We start from the raw sequence: 23,760 nt of genomic DNA on the forward strand, positions 1-23,760 counted from the left end.
CTTTCTCTCTTTGATTCCCCCTTCCTTCACCTGTGTCCTCTTTTCACCCTTTTTGGAATCTTCTAGTCTGGCCCCACTGGTCACTTCGCCTACCTTTTCTCTCCTCTTTCCGTATCTTTGTCCTTGTGTTCTGAGGTAATCCTAAATGTGATTTTAAAAGGAAATTTCTTCTTGTCTTGACATCGTTCTCTTTCCATTTTGTTAGTCAAAATATTATGGAGTTTTAAATCTTTTTGTTCCAGATCTTAACTTTCAATATTCTTTGTTGCTTTTTTCTTCTAATGGAAGCAATAGTTATGTGCCTCTCTCTAAAGATAATAGTTATATCTATTTAAAAGGTTTGTAATTTTTTCCCAATTAATTGTTTCCTACAATTTGTTTCTTCTGTTTATTAAGTTTGGTGTCTATCATAGTGTTGGTTTCTCTCATGTTTGGTGGTTCTTAGCTGTCATCTTTGTATTTAATTATCTATGACCGCCTGTCCTATGCTGTTGGCTTGCACTAAGTCTTTAGGAGGGAAGGAAAGGACTCCTGGAGAGAATGTGGTACTTGTCTGGGGGTGAGGGGCCTGGCTTATTAACTGGTGCATTGCCATGTTTTCTGGTTCCCAGCATCTTTCCTAACTTCCTTAAGTTTCTGAACAAATACTTCGTGATGCCCATCAGTTATCCAGAGCCTACCAATAACTATAAGGAATGTTGGATTGGGTAGCTAAATGTTCATGGAACTTCCCAATTAATCATCCAAAGCTATGCCCCAGGTTCTCTTCCACTTCTCCACATTGACTTGTCTTGGAGCAGTTCTTTTCCTCCTCCTGTGTTCTAGGTTATGAATATATTTTTCCCTAGAATTGATAAAGTCTACTTCTTGTGTTTCAGTAATTTCATACCATTTCTGCCCTAATGCATTACAGCTGGCTGCTTTGTAATGGTTTTGTATTTTTTTTAAGATTTTATTATTTTATTATTTTATTTTATTTATTTGACAGAGAGCACAAGTAGGCAGCGAGGCAGGCAGAGAGAGAGAGAGAGAGAGAGAGAGAGAGAGAGAGAGACAGGAGGAAGCAGGCTCCCCGCTGAGCAGAGAGCCCAATGCGGGGCTTGATCCCAGGACTCTGGGATCATGACCTGAGCTGAAGGCAGAGGTTTTAACCCACTGAGCCACCCAGGTGCCCCTGGTTTTGTATTTTTTTCTTAATGATACTTCTGTCACTTCATGTAAATTTAGTTGGGTGGAGAAGTGGATGCCTATGTTTGTTTCAACAGTTTGATTCAATTTGCTATCTATTTTATTTCTTCATTATAACAAACAACTTTTATGTAAGTGAATATTAAAGTTGTAGGACCTATAAAAATACATCTTACCAAAAAGTAATCATTTTTAAAGCTTTTATTTATTTGTTTGATAGAGAAAGCATAAGCAGGGGGAGAAGTAGGGACCCCAGGTGGGCCTTGGGGCCTTGGGATCAAGGACCTTAGCTGAAGGCAGACGCTTAACTGACTGAGCCACCCAGGCACCCCAAATAATAATTTTAAAACTCCATAATCAAACCACTCTGACAAACCACATGTGGATTATTTTTACTTTGTGGACATCATGAATTTGTTTATGTTACTCTCTGTCCCAGTTCTGTCTTTATTCCTAATTCCTTTTCTTTTCTTTTCTTACTTTATATATATACAGTATATATATATATATATATATATATATATATATATATATATGTAAAAATAATCCACAAAACAAAGTAAAAATAATCCACATGCGGAAATGACTAACAGTATATATACTGTTAGTCATTTCCATGACCCTTCCTTATGAGAAAGTCTAAACTGGTTGGTCCGACATCCAGCTTACTCGTGGTATAAATATTGTGTCCCTCCAGTGTGTTTCTCTTACTCAGTGTTCTTGGCACAATAAACTTGTGGTTTTATGAATCTATCATGCATTGCTGCTTTCTCTGCTTGGAATACTGGTCTCCTGTTCCCTTATTTAATCCCTCCCAGTGCACTAGGAGTGGGCTTGCTTTTCACCTACTGGAAGCCTTCTTCACTTTGCTTGCAGTCTTCTAGGCTGTGTACCCTGACTGGCGTGTGTGTTTCTTTAGCCCTTGGGCACTCTCTGTCCGAGTACTCCTGTTATACTGAAATTGCATGTACTACTAGACTGTAATGGAAGTTTGCCAAAGACAAGAACTGCGTCTTATTTATATGTGTTATTAGCTTCGTGTCGGCTAGGTAATAAATGCATATTGGATGGCTGGGCAAATGTGAGAATAAAAGAAGAAGAAATAAATGTTTGCATGTAAATGGGACCTATCTTAAATTCTTCTTGGAATAAAATTGGTTATAAATACATAGATGGAACTTTCTTTCCTTCATTTTATATCATGCTCACTCGCTGCCATTGTTACAGAATGTCTGCAGCCAGCAACATAAGTGCTGCTGGAAACCTGTGCCAGATATTAATGTCCCCTGGTGCTTCTTCCCCAGGAACTGGGGCTATCACATCATCAGTAGACAGAATGATACAAAGACAGGTGAGCATCACCTTGATGAGGTCCTAGGGAATCATTCTGTATGATTCAGATACACTAACCGCAAAATAAAGTCTAAAAGCTTCCTCCCCCTTTCCGTTTTCCTCCCCCCATCTCTAGGGTTTACAGCCCAGTTGGAAAAGTTGTCATTCCCATCTCTGTTTGGATATGATGTCAAGGAGGCTGGCTTCACAGCTGAATATCAGACATCCAATCGTTTTCACTTTAAGGTTGGTTTGGTAGTTACCACTGAATACATCTCTGAGGAAAGCAGTGTCCCTACACTGGGTTCAGATCCTTCTCCTTCAGGCACTGCATAGAGGTGTAGAGGCAGAAGTTGCTTTTGTTCCCCTCGGCAGGAATCTCCCAATGTGATGTGTGGGCTGTTTCGTATTTTGTGGAGGACACGTGATTGGGTGATTTTTGTCTCACAACTCAAGAAACACAGGATTAAGAATTAGAAGCTATTTCCACTGGGGGCTGAGAGTGAGGATCCTTTCTAGCTCTACAAGGATGTGGTTTCATCTGGAGTTGGTCTTTCTCTTTTTCTTCTGACAGATCAATGATATCAACAACAGACGCTATGAAGTTCCCTCTGAAATTATTAACCTGTCTGATAGGACCACCAAGACCTCCAATTTGAACTATTATGTAGAGGTCATTGATAAGCCCTTCAGCTTCAAAATAATGAGGACAAGCAACAAAAGAGTCTTGTGAGCTTTTCAACACTCTTTGTGTATTTTTGAATATACAGTCTCAATTATTCAATCTGACTTAGTGAGGGTGGATGGTGAGATAAGTATGACCTGGGAAAATGTTTGGACCTCAGAAAAATGTAATGTTTTTACTGTAAATCATTAACACTTGTTAATTTGTCATGATTATGGAGGACAGCATACTAAATAATATGCTAGTATGTTAAGTTAGATAAATGCACTTGCAGTTAATGTCTATTATGAAACAGGAAATTTTATTATTTTGGATTACCATTCACTTTTGAACTCAGCTTCATTGTTTATCATTCCAAGTTTTTATTCCCTGAGAAACTTGCCATGAAGAACCTAACAACAGCCTGGGATTGAAACATAAATTGTATAGGAGAAGTATAGGGATTAATGTGAATAAAATCTGTATTCAAGTTCTGGCACCAGCAAGTCACCGGTCAGCTTTGGGATGTGAGGCAAAGCATCTCACACCAGCCTCAGTTTCCACATCTATAGAAAGGGAATGAGAATATCCAGTGTTGCTCTGTAAACGAAGCTATATTCATGAAGCATCCAGAGCAGGTCATGGGATAAAGTAGTTGCCCAGCAAATGTAAGGTCCCATCTGCTCTCTTGCCCCAGCCATCCAACTTGCGTTTCTGGTATCACATCTCCTCTAGAATGAAAGCATCAGAGACACCCTAGAAAGCCTTCCAAGGTAGTACGAATGTGGTTGAGAACACCTGAAACAACTGTTTTCAAAGTGAACAGGGAGAGCAGCGGGTGAGGTCCTGGCAGAGAGAGCTCTTTGGTGACTCCCACTCTTGCCCCATGGCCCAGATTGGACACGAGCATCGGGCCCCTGCAGTTCGCCCAGCAGTACCTGCAGTTGTCCTTCCGACTGCCCAGCACTGCTGTGTATGGGCTGGGGGAGCATGTGCACCAAGAGTACCGCCACAACATGACCTGGAAGACCTGGCCCATCTTCACTCGCGATGCCGCGCCCACCAAGGTGAGCTTCCCTTCCTCCTACCTATGTCTCATGGTAAGGAATCCCTTCTCTCCTTTCCAGAGAGTGACCTAGAGTCAGACAACCTACATAGTTCTATCTGTATCTTATTTTGTCAAGTTAGATCCATTTGTGCTGGATGATACTTGTTCTTGAGGTTTATAAACTCACAATAAGTAACATATCAATTTTTTTGGTTTAGTTTTGTTTTTTTATTATTATTATTTCTTACTGAGGTATTGCTGACATACAACATTTTATTAGTTTCAGGTGTACAGCATCATGATTCGATATTTGTTATATTGTGAAATAATCACCACAATAAGTCTAGTTAACATTTGTCACCACACTAGGTACATTTTTTCCTCATGATGAGATCTTTTTTTAAAAAATTCAACTAAATAACATATAATGTTAATTATATGTTATGTTAATTAACATAATATAATATATAATACAATATAATGTAATATATAATATAATAATATAACATAATATAATTAACATATATGTTAATTATATTATTATTAGTTTCAGAGGTAGAGGTCAGTGATTCATCAGTAATGTATCAATTTTTAAAAACATCCCACTTTTAAAGGAAAATATAATTCAATGACTATATGGTGGCCTAATGTATATTAGAAAATCCTTCTGCAAAATAACTATGTTTGTCTTTAATAATTGGGTAGTATCTAAGCAAGAGCATCAGCCGGAACTACTCCCAGTAGAACTTAGTGGACTAAAAGAAAAAAAAAATCCTCTTCAGTATTATTCTAGGTCTCTGCTAGTTGAAGTATGTTCTGGAGACAGCAGTGCTGGCACTACTTGGGAGGTTTTTAGAAATGCAGAATCTCAGGTCAGAGCCCAGACCTTCTGAACCAGAATCTGCACTTTAATAAGATCTACAAGTGAACCACATGTGCATTATGGTGGATAAAAAGCTGGTCTAGAGCAGTGCCTTTCAACTTATCTATAGTGAAGAATTAGTTCCTTTCTCTCTCTCTCTCTTTTTCTTTTTAATCCTGGGGAAATGAAATAAAATTACTCAAAGACATATAAAATATAAGCTCAAGTTTTAGAATGAAGAGATATAAAATTACTCTTTTAAATTGCTATAAAAGGGGCGCCTGCATGGCTCAGTGGGTTAAGCCACTGCCTTCGGCTTGGGTCATGATCTCAGGATCCTGGGATTGAGTCCCACATGGTCTCTCTGCTCAGCAGGGAGCCTGCTTCCCTTCCTCTCTCTCTCTGCCTGCCTCTCTGCCTACTTGTGATCTCTCTCTGTCAAATAAATAAATAAATACATCTTTTAAAAAAATGGTATAAAAGTTTCTGAACTCTTTCTCTTGGTTTAGTTTTGTTTTGTTTTGTTTTTTGTTGGTTTGTTTTTGTACTTTCCTTGCTGATTTACAGCAAAAGGTGTGGGGAGGTACCAGTCCATGGATAACACTTTGAGTAGCATTGCTTTGTAGAGCAGGTCTGAAAGCCTCTATTGCGCTGATGATGTTTCCCAAACCTGAGCTAAAGATGCAGGTTTGATGTACCTTGCAAGGGAGGGATGGGACTGAGGTTTTGGAATTCGTATTCCTTGGAAGATGAACAGATCAAGTAGCACATTAACGGGCCCACCCACCAGGATCGGAGGCAATGAGGGGAACACACTTACTGAACCGAGCAGAGTAAAGCAATATCAGCACATTCACTAAAGTGCTTGCTCAAGGCCCCTGACAAACATGGAACCCTAACCATCGTACTAAGCTTGGCTTTCTAGAGCTGACAAATCCTTGAGTTATGTAGTCACAGATTAGAGAGGCGTCTTCTTCCTTCCTTCCTTCCTTCCTCCCTCTCTCCCTGCCTGCATTTCCTTCCCTCCCACTCTCTCCTTTTTCCTTCCTCCCTTTCCTCCCCCCTCTCTTTCTCTATCTTTTTTTCACTCATAGTAATACACATTATCTCTTTCTATATCAGTGCTCATCATGGCCCTGTGACAGGTTCAGTATCTTTTAAAAAATTTTAAACTTATTTACTGCTGATGTCTTACATATTAATTCTAGAAAAATTAGAAAATACGGTTAGACATAAAGAGATACAAAATTTCTCATAATGACATCATCTTCTGCTAACATGTTATGTCTTTGCAGATATTTTCCAAATTTTTAAAAGTAACTTGACCGAGATATAATTTATATACTATAAAACTCGCCTGTTTTAAGGGGACAGTTCAGTGATTGCTTAGTACATTCCTGAGTTGTGCAGCTATCACCGTAATCCAGTTTTAGAAGGTTTTCATCACCCCACTAGGATCCCTCATACCTTTATAGACATAATCCCCATTCCCACCCCAGTACCCACTTGAGTCCCAGGACATCACTAATCTATTTCTGTCTGTGTAGATTCAACTTCTCTGGAGATTTCCTATAAATGGAATCATGCAATATATGGTTTCCTTTGTGTCTGTTTCTTTCACTTAGCATCTCATTTATGAGATTTATACATGTTGTAGCATGGATCAGTTTTTCATCTCTTATTATTACTAATCATATTCCATGGTATGTGTTTTATTTCATATATCAGTTGATGTTACCATTTCAATACCATCTTGATAGAATACTGAACTATGTCAAGTCTTGACCAAGTACATGTTATATGCTTCTGATTTTATTTTAGGGTAAAGAAAACCATTTTTAACATGTACTACTATTGTTTGTTATCATCTTTCTTGACAGGGAATGATTAATCTGTATGGAGCTCATACATTCTTCCTGTGCCTTGAAGACACCAGCGGCTCCTCTTTTGGGGTGTTTCTGTTGAACAGTAATGCCATGGGTAGGAGGCATCTTTTTATCTCAACAGGAATACGTTTTGGGATGTGGCTTTTATAAAAATGACTTTTATGGCAAGATCACTGTTTAACAGAATGTGTATTTAACCTACTATACTTCTGTATAGAAACCCCAAAGTAGCGTAAACTGTTATAAATTCAGCTCATGCTGAAAGTTGTTTCTTTTTTTAAATTTTTTATTTATTTTTAAAATTTCTTTTCAGTGTTCGAGAATTCATTGTTTATGCACCACACCCAGTGCTCCATGCAATACATGCCCTCTGTAATACCCACCACCAAGCTTACCCAACCTCCCACCCCTCACCCCTCCAAAACCCTCAGTTTGTTTCTCAGAGTCCACAGTCTCTCATGGCTCATCTCCCCCTCCAATTTCTCCCAACTCCTTTCTCCTCTCCATCTCCCTATGTCCTCCATGTTATTCTTTATGCTCTACAAATAAGCAAAACCATATGATAGTTTAATCTCTCTACTTGACTTATTTCACTCAGCATAATCTCTTCCAGTCCTGTCCATGTGGATACAAAAGTTGGGTATTCATCCTTTCTGGTGGAGCCATAATACTACATAGTATATATGGACCACACCTTCTTTATCCATTTGTCCATTGAAGAGCATTTTGGTTCTTTGCACAGTTTGGCGACTGTGGCCATTGCTGCTATGAACATTGGGGTATGGATGGCCCTTCTTTTCACTACATCAGTGTCTTTGAGATAAATACCCAGTAGTGCAATTGCAGGGTCATAGGGCAGCTCTAGTTTTAATTTCTTAAGGAATCTCCACACTGTTTTCCAGAGTGGCTGCACCAACTTGCATTCCCAACAACAGTGTAAAAGTGTTCCTCTTTCTCCACATCCTCTCCAACACATGTTTCCTCTCTTGCTAATTTTGGCCATTCTAACTGGTGTAAGGTGATATCTCAATGTAGTTTTAATTTGAATCTCCCTGATGGCTAGTGATGATGAACATTTTTTTCATGTGTCTGATAGCCATTTGTATGTCTTCATTGGAGAAGTGTCTGTTCAAGTCTTCTGCCCATTTTTTGACATGGTTATCTGTTTTGTGTGTGTTGAGTTTGAGGAGTTCTTTATAGATCTTGGATATCAGCCTTTTGTCTATAGTGTAATTTGCAAATATCTTCTCCCATTCCATGGGTTGCCTCTTTGTTTTGTTGACTGTTTCCTTTGCTGTGCAGAAGCTTTTGATCTTGATGAAGTCCCCAAATTGAAAACTTCTTTGGGGTTCTCTTCTAATGCAGTATTTTCAATAATATTCTGTACATAATAAGATGCATTGACAGGTCCCAAAGATACCTGTAGATTTCAACACATAAACCAGGTTGTCTGTCTAAGCAATAACACTGTGTTCTATAAGTTGTTTCTCATGGTTAATCCTTTCCCTACTCCAGAATCTCCTCCCTCAAGCTTCTGGACTAATAGCACCTTAATAAGGGCTTGTATTTATTTATTTATTTATTTACTTACTTACTTACTTACTTATTGGTGAGTGAAACTCATCTATAAAGTTTTTAAAACTTTTCATTATATTAAATCACTCACAAATTCCAGCATTTGTATTGTAATACAGCCAGATTAAAATAGAATTTGTTCTTAATTGAATTTAAGTAAAAAAAAAAATTATAACAAAAAATAGAACTGGTTCTGCTTTCTCTTAAAAAATCAATTCTTCATTAGTGCTTTACTCACTTAATATTATGATAAATTTCAGTAATCCATAAAAAAAAGAAACATGGGTATTTACCCCAAAGATACAGATGTAGTGAAAAGAAGGGCCATCTGTACCCCAATGTTTATAGTAGCAATGGCCATGGTCGCCAAACTGTGGAAAGAACCAAAATGCCCTTCAACAGACGAATGGATAAGGAAGATGTGGTCCATTTACACTGTGGAGTATTATGCCTCCATCAAAAAGGATGAATACCCAACTTTTGTATCAACATGGATGGGACTGGAAGGGATTATGCTAAGTGAAATAAGTCAAGCAGAGAGAGTCAATTATCATATGGTTTCACTTATTTGTGGAGCATAACAAATAGCATGGAGGACAAGGAGAGATGGAGAGGAGAAAGGAGTTGAGGGAAATTGGAAGGGGAGGTGAACCATGAGAGACTATGGACTCTGAAAAACAATCTGAGGATTTTGAAGGGCCGGGGGGTGGGAGGATGGGGGAACCAGGTGGTGCGTATTGGAGAGGGCACGGACTGCATGGAGCACTGGGTGTGGTGCAAAAATAATGAATATTAAAAAATAAAAAATTAAAAAAAAAATAATGAATACTGTTACGCTGAAAAAATAAAAAAATAAAAAAAAATGAATACTGTTATGCTGAAAAGAAATAAAAAATTAAAATGAAAGAAACATGATTTTCATTCTCTTGCAAAATGAGACTGGGATTGTTTTGGATAACTCAGGTGTTAATATTCCAGAGAAAAGCATATTTGCAACCACAAAATTCTTATAACTCTCATTTTAATCCTTTCAGAGGTCACGCTGCAGCCTGCTCCTGCGATCACTTACCGCACAATTGGGGGCATCCTTGACTTTTACATATTCCTGGGAAATACTCCAGAACAAGTGGTTCAGGAGTATCTGGAGGTATGGGCTTTGGCTTGGAGAGTTATAAATGGAAATGGAAACAGTGTTTTCTGTATCAGACATGGTGCTCAAAACAGTAGTTTTTAAATGCTTAGACATGTTTATATTTATTGTTTCAGCTCATTGGACGACCATTCATGCCTCCCTACTGGAGTCTTGGGTTCCAGCTTAGTCGCAGGAACTATGGTGGCATCAATGGGTTGAAGAAGGTTGTGGATCGAAATCGTGTAGCTCAGATCCCTTATGTAAGTTGGAACTTCTCTTAACATGTGTAAAGCACCACTTTCTTTTAGTTTTTGCATCTGATTCAATGTATTAGGAAGAAATACGGAGAGGTGGATAGATAGATAGATATGTACATACATACGTAGACAGACAGACAAACAGGCACACTTATGGTCAGAGATTTGCATGCTGATTACCTGTGTCATCATAGAAACAGCAGTTTATGGGGTCGGATGCATATGGTCTTGAAGTTTGGCTTTACTTCTTTGCAAAGCTTTAGCTTTACCTCTGTCAGTGTTAGGCTAGTTACTTAGCATCTCTGAGACTTAATTCCCCTTTTATAAAATGAGAATGTTTTATATTCTCCAGTCCATTATATTCTACCAGTCCATTGGTGGACTGGTAGTGAGGAATTCCTTACACTAGGCATGGAATGCAGGCAGTACAGAGGATGAGCTCCATCCAAATTCGTTGTTATTTTATGGAAGAAAGCATCACCTAGGGTGATACAGTTAACAAGAGCTGACGACTGTAAAAATGAATCACAGGAAGTGAGTTTCTCATAGCAACCTTAAACACTCCTTCCAGATCTGGTAGACTATAATTTTGAAAGCTCAGTGGCTGCCAAGTATTTATGATGTTCAATGTCCACTATAAATAGATAATTATTAAGTATAGAGTACTTGATCAATTCCTCCAGGAGATGTGGAATGCCTTTAATGAAGTTATGAGAACAGTTTATTTGGGGCTAGATCTTGGGAACTGTGTTGCAAACATTTATTTGTTTAGCATGTGAAGGAAGAAGGTGCAGGTGGAAATGACTTTGGCCTGATCTTGGGGTTTAACAATGCCTTCTCAGGGCAGCTCAAAAGAGCAGGTAGGGAGATGATTTTTTCCTGGGAGAAAACATACCTGCTGTGGTGTTTTGCTATTAAGAGGAAATTGATCATGTGTTTTATTTAAATGCTCCCAAATCAATACCCACAAGCACTTAATCCCAGGAGGAATCAGGCCAAAGTTTGCCACATGGTTATTATTTTACAAGGTGCTTTCACAATCATGGTTAAACATCATTTATTGGTATTTTGTAAATACCACTGCATAGTTGATAACTTCTCTAAGGTCATTAGAACTAGCCAAATGGCAGGACGAGGATTCAAAAATAGTTCTTCCGGTGACTTGTATTTATTGCAATCTATCCCTGTATTTCTGGTGCAAAGGGCTTTCCTGAGGTGCTGCTGATTCATGAACAAAAGAGCTTTCCTTCCACGGACTGGTTCTTTCCCACCATGTGGGAGTGGAGGCACCTGAGTACTGACTGCTTAGTGTTAGAACAGGTGTGCTGCATTGGCAAGAGGCCACCAGCCACATTTTCCTGTGGGTCTGGAAGCTAGAACCTTCTCAGACACATGAGGAACACTTTCTTTGAAGACCTTCAGATGTCCTTGAAGTTGTGGCAGTTTGGGAAAAAAAGAGCAGCTGGACTCAAAGATCATATCCCAAAAGCCCCAGTCGACCCCACCCACCCATGCGTACGACCTTGGGAAATGTCACTCAACCCCTTCACATGTCAGTCTTCTCACCAGGAATGACCCCTGCTCCTCACAGATTGGTATGCAAACACTAAAATAATCTATGTATGAGACTTTGGTGAATTAAAGCCCTGCCCCTCTGTCGTTTATCTTTGTGAGTTATTATTCTAGCAGTTCTATAGAGCAAGAAGACTGTTTTCTCCTCTTATGATATATTCTAGCTTAATGTTTAGGGTCCAAGCTAGCACATGGTTACATCATTACTCATATACTCACCCAAACAGACATTTAAAGAGCACCTGTTTTATGTCCAGCATCCAAGCTCTCATGTTGCAGGGATGAACAAGACACAGTTCCTACCCTCAACTTCCTTCAAGTACTTCATGACATGCATCTGTCAGGATAAAGACATAAAGCTGCAACCTAAGAGTGCCTGAAGCTTTCAGAAGGGGCTTATTCTAAGAGGTAGCCAAGTCCTGGAAGTTCAAGGACCATTATGAAATATGACTTCAGGGGCACCTGGGTGTCTCCGGCAGTTAAGCTTCTGCCTTTGGCTCAGGTCCTGATCTCAGGGTCCTGGGATCAATCCCTGTGTCAGCCTCAGTTTCTCCCTCTGCTCCTCCCCCTGCTCATCTCTCTCTCTCCTCCTCCCCCCGCCAAATGAATAGAATCTTAAAAAAAGAAGGAAAGAGGAAGGAAGGAGAGGGAGGAAAGAAAGAAATATGGCTTCAGTTTTAGTGAGCAAGAACCAGAGCAATGATACCTTCAGTCAGCATAGTTATATTTCCTAGGTTCTAACTGTCTGTCACTATCTTTCAGGATGTCCAGTACTCTGACATAGACTACATGGATGGAAATAAGGATTTTACTACTGATGAAAAGGCTTTCCCTAATCTTTCAAATTTTATCAATGACTTACATAAGCAAGGACTGAAATATGTAATCATTATGGTATGTTCAAACAAGTCTGTTGCCTCACTTTCCCTTTCGAAGTACAAAAGAAAGTGATAAAAGTAATATTTGTTATCATATTTATTATTAGAATCCTGGCATCTTAAATAACTCTGACTACCAGCCCTATATGAATGGAAGCCACAAGAGAGTATGGATCTTGGGGGACAATGGCTTTGTCGTTGGGCAGGTAATTTTGCAAGGGAATCAATAAGTGACAGTCATTTGGGGAAGTCTGTACTTTCGTTAAGAAGGTGAGTAGAAGGCATGTTGTAGTAACATTATTATTGATTTCATGGTTTTAGAGGCTTCTTTTATTATTATTTTTAAAATGGTAGATGTAATAATAAAATGATAAAAATTCTGAAGGATTTTTTAACAAATTGAAATATATTTGACATATGACATTGTGTAAAGTGTACAGCATGTTAATTTGATACATTTGTATATGGCAATATGGTTGTCATTGTGGCGAGAGCACTTCTGCCATATCACATGATTATCATTTCTCTTTTTGTGGTGGGAAAAATTAATGTCTAGTCTCTAAAAAGCTAGCCCCTGACCTTTGGACTATAGATATTTGAGAAGCAATGTAGCATAAGAAAAAAAAAATTCATTTATTCTTCAAGTCCACCTGCCTCTCAGTTTCTCTCTTTCCCAAGACAATATGTTTGGCTACAATAGTGTAACAGGAGGCTCATAGTCTAATGTGAAACCTGTCTCAGCTAATGTAGTTTTATTTTAAATGAGATTTATAGAGCCCAGCCTTTCTGCAGGCATTGGAGTAGGCTGATTAGAAGCCTAATTTCCAGAGTACTTTACATTAAATCATGGAGGCAACTTTCTATTCCAGTTATATATATATAGGGTCAGCCCTACTTGGTTGGATTATGTGACATTTACGAAAACTGATACTTAATCTGAGAGTTTATGCGGCTGCAAGTTGTGTTGCTCCTGGGCAGTTTACTTTTCAAATCTGTGTTTTCAGGTTTATCAATGCCCCTTAATCTAACTGCTCACTTAATTCCTATCATTGATTTTATTTACAATAGTTAATTCTATTTATTTGTTTTTCATTGAGTCTAACCTTCTAGGAAACAGTAGTTTCTTCCTTCCCCAAACCAATGCTTTGATTTTATTGTTTTATTTGAAGTGAATTTCTAAAAAATCAGACCAGTATTCATATATAAGTACAAAATCAGAGCCCATGGTCACATAAACATGATTTTGATTATCTGAAAAGTAGATTATCCAAACCTGTGAGTCATTTCAATATACTCATATTCGAGTGGTACACAATTGGTAATTTGCATATAATTACAAGAATTTAATTAGTTGCCTCCATTGACCAACAAATAACATCAAACATTTGATCTGAGATGTTGGCTGAGGTAGTCGTCTTGGAGGTGGGGGGAGATTTATTACAAAGGTGTCTGGGGGATGCCTGGGTGGCTCAGGTGTTTAAGCATTTGACTTAGGTCTTGATCTCAGGGTTGTGAGATTGAGCCCCCCATTGGACTCTGAGCTGAGCATGGAGCCTGCTTAAGATTCTCTCTCTCCCTCTCCTGACCCTCCTCCACCTCCACTCATACTCTCGCTCTCTCTAAAATAGACGAATAAATAAAAAATAAGGATTTTGGTTGGAATGAAGTTTGCTGGGCCTACTCTAGATAATGTTGCTGTAGCTGACTTCTTTACCACACTGCCTATTTCCTAAGTTCAAAATTACCTCTAATTATTTGGTGCCCTATCACCTAACACAAGAGACCAGGAGTTCAATCCACTGAAACTGAGAATTTTAAGCTCTCATGTGGAGTTTTTAAGAAGTCTCTGCAACATATAAAAACATATGTAATACTATTGTATATGTAATATTATTACACATATATGTAATAATATATAAAATATATGTAATTATTATAAAATATATGTAATATATGACACATAACATACATTAATATGTAGAGAATATATATTTTATATATAATATATATATATGACCTAATGACAACTTATAAGTTTGTTGGGAACTTAAATAAGAATGTAAGCAAAAGAGCTTATACCCTATCAATTCAGAGTTTTCAGTAATTTGGCTGTAAGTTCTATCTTTGCGCTATTTATGGGAAATGTTAAAAGCAACATCGGTAGGAATAGAGAGGATAAGAAATATTGGACCCAAGTAAGAAGCACAAAATTCACTTCACCATTTAAAACAGATCATTTCTTTACCTAAACCAAATGTATCATTTATAAACATCATTATTCAAAGCGGGTTTAAATGACCTTTAATTACACATTAAGTGAACCTAGTCATTCTCTCCTAAAATCTTACCCAGTTAGATGGATGAGTGTTTTTAGACTCTGTTCCTCGCTGGTCTGACATCATGAAATTTTGTTTTTATGTTTTCATTGAAAAAAGACATCTGATGGCTTCTCATGTATTTAATTGGCTGTTTTTCCTTTCCTTTTGGATTCCTTTGGTTACTTGCATCCAGTTTACTATTTAGTTTGGGGGGAAATTTTGATTCTGAAATGATAAGATGCCTGGGGCTCCTGGTGGCAGAAGCTGTAGCAGCAAAGAATGTGTCATGGCCCTCAGGCATAACCACTGCCACCTCCGCCTTCTTTATTCTCTAGGGATACCCCGGAAGGACAGTGTTTCCTGATTATAGTAATCCGACTTGCACTCAGTGGTGGACGGAGCAGTTCAGTGAATTTCATAAAACTCTCAAGTTTGATGGAGTATGGATTGTAAGTTGTTATTCCGGAATCAAACTTCTTTTGGAAACGGATAGTCCAAGATTTGAAAATGAGCTTTGACCCTGATCTGTATGTAACAGAATAGTTTCCTTGACATAGTGGTATTTAAAATCATTTTACTGGGGCGCCTGGGTGGCTCAGTGGGTTAAGCCGCTGCCTTCGGCTCAGGTCATGATCTCAGGGTCCTGGGATCGAGTCACACATCGGGCTCTCTGCTCAGCAGGGAGCCTGCTTCCTCCTCTCTCTGCCTGCCTCTCTGCCTACTTGTGATCTCTCTCTGTAAAATAAATAAATAAAATCTTTAAAAAAAATAAATAAAATCATTTTACTTAATGCAGAGCTTATATGCAGTAAAATAGACCCCTCAAAACCCCACATTTTAATTCTGGATCTGCCACCAACTGATTATTTCTTTTTTGAGAACGTCCTTTATTTTTCCAGGGTCTCAGCTTCTTCCTCCCTTAACTGTCTTTCAACTGTTTTATGAGAGGCTGTCACACTGATTCATTCAAATTTAAAGTTAATCAGAGAACAATTTAATGAATCCCTTTTATTTTGTAGGTAGGGATAGCAGGTGGAGATATTTCTTTGAAATTTGGAAAATTATTTCCGTTAGCAAGATTAAGCTTCACCTATTTTTAATCCATTTTAAAGAGACAGATTTGGTTTCTGTTATATCTTCTTGCCCCTCACTGAGTGGAATAAAAGACAGGGGGAATTATAAAACAGAAATACTCCTCTGTCTTAGGCTCTTTCGAACAGCACTGAAACATTAACAGCTACATAAAACTCACATTATTCATAAGGTAAGAATCAGCCTTTGGAAATGGTATCACTTAATTAGCTAATTGAGATCAATGTATAAAAGGTAAAATGTGCCTGACAGCACTTTGGTTTGGAGGGCACCTTAGACACAACCCAATCTAAAAGATGAAACAGAGGGCAAGAAGATTTAGGCAGATTACTCGAGATCCCAGTCAATCAGAGGTCGCAGACATGGGGTTTCTAGTTCAGTAACCCTTCCTGGAAGACTAACCCTGCATCTGTAACCCTTCCCCTTGTGTCTCTTGTGTGTCGAAGGAAATGGATGAAGTATCCAGCTTTCTCCACGGTTCCGATGGCGAGTGTGAACATAATACCTTCAACTTTCCTCCTTTTACTCCCCGTAAGTTGTCACAAGATACACTTAGAGCACGCCCCACGGCACTCCACGTGGCCTCGAACAGTCTCAGTTCCCAGGGCAGGGGGTCTGTGGACACGCCGGCAGCGGCTCCCCTACCGAAGCCCTTCCTGAGTGCACCAGGGGCTCCGGCCACCTGCTGACCGATGGAACCGAGGGCGAGCGGGTGGCGGGTGGGCGCCTCCCCCAAAGGCCCCGTGGTTCTCCCATCCTGTTTGTGGTCTCCAAACCCCTTAGGCAAATGGTTTCAGTTTTCAACTTTATGAGAATTCCAGAATACTTTAAGGTCCAAACCACCTTCCACTGAAGTAACTCTGTAATTTTGTGAACTTCTTTTTTTTTTTTTTTTTTTTTTTGCTCATTAGTCACAATTTAAAGTATCCATTGTTCCTTTTAGCTTCTTCTTAATTTAAGTCTCATTCTTAGTTAGACTTTCTAGTCCTGATTTCAAAAGTGTGTATGTGTGTGAAACAGTAACAGATGGATTGTGCTGTGGAAACACGTGAACCCCAGCATCTCCGTGGATTAAAGCAACAGAAGTTCATTCTTGGCTCATCTACTCTAGCGTGAGATGCGTGGCTCTCACCTGAGCAGTGGCTCAGGGATCTCGTTGGTTCCATGGCTGGGTTCTCTCAGAGTCCTTTGTTTCCAGCTCCCTGTGTGAAGGAGAGAGAAGGTGGAGGAGTGTTACTGGCAGGCCTCAAAGTAGGGCGTACGCAATTTGCTCGCATTTCTTTGCTCAGAATCCAATCACTTATTCTCAGTTTAACCTTGAGCCAAAGTGTGAAATATAATCTTAACTCCCTCAGGAGGAGAACACAGCTTTGGTGAGCATCTGGCTTGTCCCTGCCAGTTAATTCTGGTTTGTCCACTTTACCTGAACCTTGGACCATCGGTGACCTGCTTCTTTAGCTCCTTTTGGTCTCCAGAGGAGTGGAGAAATTTCAAAGGAAGAATCCTGGCTTCAAGCCATTTAATTTATTGTAAAATCTACTGTTTGCTTGTCTGCTTATTCCTCATTCTTCTCTCCTCAGTCTATGTCCGCCTCCCCCATGTTTTTTTTCCAACTAGGGATCACTTTACCATGTTTCCCTTTTAATCTCTTAATCTTCTTCTTAGTGAGAGCCAAAGTTTGTTTTGTTTTGTCTTTTCTGTATAAAACCCACAGTCTCCTCCCCCTCTGCCTACTTCTGGCAAGCACCTCACACCCCAGGTCCCAGCTTTTCAGTCTACCTACGGATGACTAGCCAGGACCTTCTAACTGGCTCTGCTGTGATCTCACCTTTTCAGGATTAGACAGTACAATTAGCATGATAAAGACTTATATTACCTTTGACCCTGGGACAATTTTAGTGTTTTTATCTTATCATGGAAGTGGTTGTGAGTCTCATTCCACAAACCAAGCTCTGTTGAAAATATAAATTTCATAATGTTTTATCATTCAACTTGATTTCTGATTAAGTTGGCTGGTGAGATTCTGTGGGACTAGTAGGGAAAAGTCAACATCAGGGTTTCCTGGTTCCTCTACTTTCTGGAACTGGGCTTCATTCTGAGGCCCTATATTGATGGTAAGGCTTGATGAAGGGGAGCTGATGTGGTGCCCAGCTATAGGTCCACAAGTATAAAAAGAAAAGAACGAGATTCTAGGCTACAAGGCAGAAAATATTGAGTGTGTTAGGTGTGAAAAGAGAAAATAATGGTCAGACATTGGTGATTTTAGAAGCAGAATCTGAGTTCTTATTTATGGAACTTTTATTTAAGTCTCATATCTCATTTCTTTCTTTCTTTCTTTCTTTTTTTTTTTTTTCTTTTTTTTTTTTTTAAGAGAGATCACAGGTAGGGAGAGAGGCAGGCAGAGAGAGAGAGAGAGAGAAGCAGGCTCCCTGCTGAGCAGAGAGCCCGATGGGTCTTGATCCCAAGACCCTTGAGATTATGACCTAGGCTGAAGGCAGAGGCTTAACCCACTGAGCCACCCAGGTGCCCTTCAAATCTCATTTCTTAAAACAAAACAAAACAAAACCTAACTGGGGTTGAATGCCTATCACGGAAGAGTAAAAGTATTTCCTTCCCACTGCCTTCATCTCTGTTGTTTACACAATTCCTCTTGATCAAATATGTGTAGAGAAATGTGCTGCTGTATTTGTATTTCATTTCAGGCCAACTTCCCATTCCTCTCAGCTCATTTCCCAGTTGCCTCCACCTAGCGCCATGTTTTATGGGCTCCGAGGGAATGCACCTTAATTTTAATGATCTATCTTAGAGTGGGGCTTAGTGTGGGTCCCAGATAGGATGTAGCATTTAGGACAGAATTTAAAACCGGAACGGATTTTGTCAGGTGGAGATTGAGTGGGAAGGTACAGTAACTGGGAAGCAAATAATTAGGTCATTATTTTATTAGAGCTGATTGACAGGAAAGTGCTTCACTGATGGCTGTTTCCCCATAGGGATTCTGGACCGCTTGCTTTTTGCAAGAACCCTGTGCATGGATGCGGAATTTCAGTGGGGTCTTCATTATGATGTCCACAGTCTGTACGGCTACTCCATGGCAAAAGCAACAGACTCGTAAGCACTTGGTTTTCACCTAATTTCTATGTAGGGGAAGTGGGAGGTGGTGGCTTTTGTGTATCTTCCATAAGTATGTTTTTCAAATATATTTTGTGGTTATAAGGATGTGCAACTCAGATCTTAGATGGTACTGAAGAGCTCTTCTTATAGAGCCCCTTGGTGTGTATGTGAGATTAGTTTTGATTGGCTTGTGACTAAGGGACTTCCTTAGATACTGGTAGGCAATAATGTGCAAGGTATTTAGAGCCCCCAGTTGGAAGCCAGCCCTGTTACCAAACCACACCAGCGTTGCCTGATTTGGCAAATAAAAATATAGGTCCCAGTTAAATTTGTAGTGGACCTATTTACACTAAAAATTATCTATTATTTAAATTAAAATCAAATTTGCCGGAGTGTCCCTTGTCTACCTGGCAGAGCTGCCCACACCACATCCTCCTGGCTTCTCTCCCCACTGGCCGCCCCAGACTCTCTCTCAGTTCTCCTGTCTGCAAACATACGCTTATCTTTAAAACCTCTTTTCAGATGTTTCTAGAAACCTTCCTGTCAGTTGTAGGAAAAGATTATTTCCCCTTTTTTATGCTACCTTTTTTGTATTACAATATACTCAATATACAAAAACCTTACATTATAACATTTAGGCAATCCCCTCCTTTTTTTTTTTTTTTCCTTGCTGGACGGCAAGCGTTTTGAGGGCAAAGTTGTCCCTGTAACGTTAGCCTGAGGAATAGTGTGTGTACTTAAGATGTGTGTTGCATAGCTGCCTGGCCTGAGAGAGAGACATCAAGAAGGGCCTGCAGAGGATGTGTGACCACCCCTGTTTTGTTCTCCAGCACCATTTTGCCCTCCTGACTTTGTGTTATGTGGGATCGTCCAGGTGAGAGAGGGTCCTTGTCTCATAAATGCAGAAGTTTTGATCTCCAAAAAGAGGCTTTAAGAAGAAGGACTCATGTTTCTGATTTTGTTATCCTCTCTTTTCTGACCTCTCTCTCCTCTCTCTCTCTCACTCTGCCTTTCCTGGGAAATAAGCTAGAAGAATAAGGCTCAGTTCCCTCCACTTTGAAACTAGAGGCTTGGATTAATGGGTCCCATAGTTCCTTCTTCTTGCAATCTGTTTTGACTTGGAAATGCTTCTATCTAAGAATGGAGGGTCGGAGGGAGTGCCTGGAGGACAGAAAGAGACTTGCAAATTGCTTTATTGCTTGTGTCTCCCTGTAATAAAAGTGCTGTAAGGTTGTGATGGGGTGGTTAGTGTAGTCTAATAGCTATGATTAATAGTTAAAAGGTAATTACAATGGAGAAGGTTAAGTGCCCTTCTAAGCTCTCTAGGTCAGACAGAATGACCTAAGTTCCCAGAGAACAGTGGGGGTATGTTTTTTGTTCAGTGGGATCTGAGCACCAGCAACATTTAAGCCATATATCTGATTAGTATTTGGCTCAACCTTCCTGGAACTATCGTCTGGGACAGTGGTTACCCTAAGAAGGAACTTCTCCCTCTGAGCTGAAAGTAGAAAGACCAGATCCCCTCAGAGATCAGGACCAATGAATGATAAGCCAGCCAGACCTGAGGATCTCTGAATAAGATTGTTCCTCTACTCTGGAAAAGAGACTTATCTAATCTGAGGTACCATAAAGGTCTGCCTCTACATAAACCTGTAACCTCAGATAACTTTATCCAGCTTTCAGTTTCACTCTGTACAACCTGAATGTGTTCCTTTCATGGTGGGTGATTACAGTGTGCCATAAACCCTCTAGCCAATGGTAATAAAGGCAAAGTGCCTGCTTGTTGAGATCAAAGACATGAGGGTAGGAGTTGAAGACTGAGTGTTCTCCTTTATGCTACCTTTACTTTTTGTTCACTAAATTGTCAGAAGGGAAGACTTCATGCTTTCAAACCCATCCTCTATTTCAGAATTTTCTCTCTTTTGCCATTCTATCATGCTGCCATTATAGACTCCACATAAGGTAGTACTCAGGAGTATGAAGTTGGGAGACCGTTGGTGGCTGGGACAGGTCATGTACTTGTCTCAGACCGTGGTACTGAAAGGAAATATAGAAGCAGCAATTGTGGGTCGAGTTTCACCACCCCATTGTTGTAATTTTGTTTAATTTCAGATTGTTTTTTTTTTTTTTTTTTAAAGAAAGGTATGAGCTGCTTAGCATGACAGGGGAAAGAAGGGAGAGGCATTTCAGGAAAGAGCTTATGCAAAAGAATATTCAGAATAAACGTTAAGCAAGATAGTTTATATTTCACTGTGTTTTTACCCCACCTCACACTCCCCTCTATCCTGAAGTAATTGTCTTTCTGAACTCCATGTTCTCAATCCCTTTGCTTAATCTTTTATAGAATCTTATTTGATGTATGGTAGTTTGTTTGTAGTACAACGAAAATAATATTTTATATTTTAATTGCATTTAACACATGATAAAGAGTATCATGTGTTATCTTTTGAGACTTACTCAATTAAAATTATTTTTTAATAATTTTAAAATAATTTAAAATTATTTTTTAGATTAAGACTTCCCAACATTGAGAATTGCTAATAATAAGTTCTAAGGCTTTAGGGGAACCCAGCTGCCTAGAGCCCAGCTGGTATACAAACTGCTCCAGCAGAGGAACAACCTGAGCTGGTGTTGTGCTAGACAGTATTGATTATAGAGGGGCAGCAAGACATGGAAACAAGGGACATTGGAAAAGCTTTGTCTAGGTGGAAAAGGTAGAGTCAAGAACTCAAGACATGGCCACAATGTATTGTTGATCAAAAGGGCCAAAACACAGTCAGATCCAATAAGAGAAAGAGGGGCCAGGAGCATAAAGACATTTTTGGGGGGACTAGACTGTAGAGGTTTGGACTGTCTTATATGAAGTCTGAAACCTTATTCAGAAGTGGGAAAGAAGCTCTTAAAAATACTAGATCTTAAATATAAGATACTAAAAAAAGTACTACATCTTAAAAATACTGGGTTGTGAGCATTAAGGAAGGCACGTGCTGTAACGCGCGCTGGGTGTTTAATGCAACTGATGAACAACCAAACTCTCCATCTGGAAATAATGACACACTATATGTTAATTGAATTTAAATAAAATAAGATAATAAAAACTAGTTTGCTCACCTAGTTTGTGATGTCCTGATGTTTTTTCTGTTTTGTTGGAAAGCCCATTGTTCCCCTTGGGTACAGGTGAGTCCTAGATATTCACAGCTCACTTCACATTCAATAGATTGTATTCCTTTTCAGGGCCATGAAGAATATCTTCCCCAACAAAAGTAACTTGATCTTATCCCGTTCTACTTTTGCTGGATCTGGCAAATATGCTGCACATTGGTTGGGGGACAATGCAGCCACATGGGATGATCTCCGATGGTCCATCCCTAGTATCCTTGAGTTCAACCTGTTTGGTATCCCCATGGTGAGTTTTACTCTCGACAAGGAACTTTTACCTTTTGTTCTTTGGTATTCTTTCCTTTATTAGTCTTTTGTGATGTTAAAAACCAAGGAGCATTTATGTCTCCCTGTGGTATGTATTAGAAAATCCATTTTCACATGCAGCATGAACTGTCTTTTGAGGATAGAATGGTAAAACATTATCGTTGGGTAGTCGTCCATGGAGTCTTTGAAGTCAGCATGGAGACACCGTAAGTAAAATATGTGAGCATCACCGAAGATTCCATTAGCAAAGCATCAGTGAATAACAAAGTGTGAAATTGGGAACTGAACATTGAAATGAGCTCTCGTCTGCTGATTCATCATGCACACTTGTCGCTTTTGTACCGTTGGCTGGCTCTGAAAGTCTGGGACCTCTGTAAGCATATAATGATGGGAATAAGATTTTTCCCCTTTACCAGATAGGAATACGGTCAATGCTTTTGCTACTATCAATGACCATTGTCTTTTGTATGTGTGCTAATTCTCCAGGTAGGTGCCAACATCTGTGGCTACACAAAAGATGTCACAGAGGAGCTCTGCACAAGATGGATGCAGCTTGGAGCATTTTATCCACTATCGAGGAATCACAATGGGCCTGGGTTCAGGGTAAGGTCCCCAAGAGAAGCAATGGAAACTTCTTGGATTGTCTAAAGTACTTGTTCTCAAAAAGGATCGAAAAAGAAACAAAAACCTATATCTTGGCCATTAGTACAAAAGGAGAACAGATAAATTTTGGGTCATTGACCTAAAAAGCAGAGTATTGAGATAAGGATTCATGGTATGTATGTATGTAACGAATGATTTTATTGTGATTTATATTGATTTTCTTAACTCACCAATGAAGGTGAGAAGGGTTGCTAGAATTTCAATGGTGCTGCTATCACTTCTTTTACCATCTGTGTAAGATGGGACAGTTAGAGTCCACTGGTATTTTACCTCAAGCAATACAAGAGAAACCACTTCTAGTATGGAGGAGCAAGGAGGGATGATTTAGGGAGTGACAGGCCAGGAATCTAAAGACTTTTTTTCACCTTGTTACACCATTCTCTCTTTCTATGAATGATTTGTGAGACCCTGCCCTCCTCACTATTTTTTACTCTTTTATCCTTTTCTATCCAAAAAAAAATTTTTTTTAAATGGGTGAGTATATAGAAGTGGGCTCAGAACCTCTCTTAAGGAGATGTCTGGGACAATGGCAGGAACAAGTAAGGTGGAATGCCCTTTATTTTAATGAAGTGTTTCAAAATTGAGTAGGTTAGATCTTAATACACTCAATGGGGTAGCTTACTGATGATCATTTTAGCTGCCCTTCTTGATTTTTGTCTCTAACCTGGGAAAGATTTTCAGCCAAATCACCAAAGTATTTTATCCCCAGACTGTCTTAGCCATTTACGAGCTGGAGAGAGTTGGGTTGTGTCCGAA

At 39.3% G+C, this 23,760-nt stretch overlaps 1 protein-coding gene across 2 annotated transcripts in view; it reads left to right on the forward strand.

The window, feature by feature from the left end:
• The window catches only part of LOC131829864 (probable maltase-glucoamylase 2), a 93,339-nt gene that overhangs the window by 14,900 nt on the left and 54,679 nt on the right, over positions 1–23,760 (forward strand). For both annotated transcript variants that reach the window (XM_059172069.1, XM_059172070.1), the window contains exons 4-17: positions 2,416–2,539; positions 2,657–2,766; positions 3,095–3,249; positions 4,080–4,251; positions 6,975–7,074; positions 9,590–9,702; positions 9,822–9,947; positions 12,279–12,410; positions 12,502–12,600; positions 15,048–15,161; positions 16,251–16,335; positions 18,795–18,912; positions 22,150–22,321; positions 22,828–22,944. In XM_059172069.1, coding sequence (XP_059028052.1) covers positions 2,416–2,539; positions 2,657–2,766; positions 3,095–3,249; positions 4,080–4,251; positions 6,975–7,074; positions 9,590–9,702; positions 9,822–9,947; positions 12,279–12,410; positions 12,502–12,600; positions 15,048–15,161; positions 16,251–16,335; positions 18,795–18,912; positions 22,150–22,321; positions 22,828–22,944 — 1,737 coding nt within the window. The remainder of the gene's footprint in view (positions 1–2,415; positions 2,540–2,656; positions 2,767–3,094; positions 3,250–4,079; positions 4,252–6,974; positions 7,075–9,589; positions 9,703–9,821; positions 9,948–12,278; positions 12,411–12,501; positions 12,601–15,047; positions 15,162–16,250; positions 16,336–18,794; positions 18,913–22,149; positions 22,322–22,827; positions 22,945–23,760) is intronic.

The sequence above is a fragment of the Mustela lutreola genome, chromosome 4 (genome assembly GCF_030435805.1).
Source record: "Mustela lutreola isolate mMusLut2 chromosome 4, mMusLut2.pri, whole genome shotgun sequence".
Lineage (NCBI taxonomy): Eukaryota > Metazoa > Chordata > Mammalia > Carnivora > Mustelidae > Mustela > Mustela lutreola.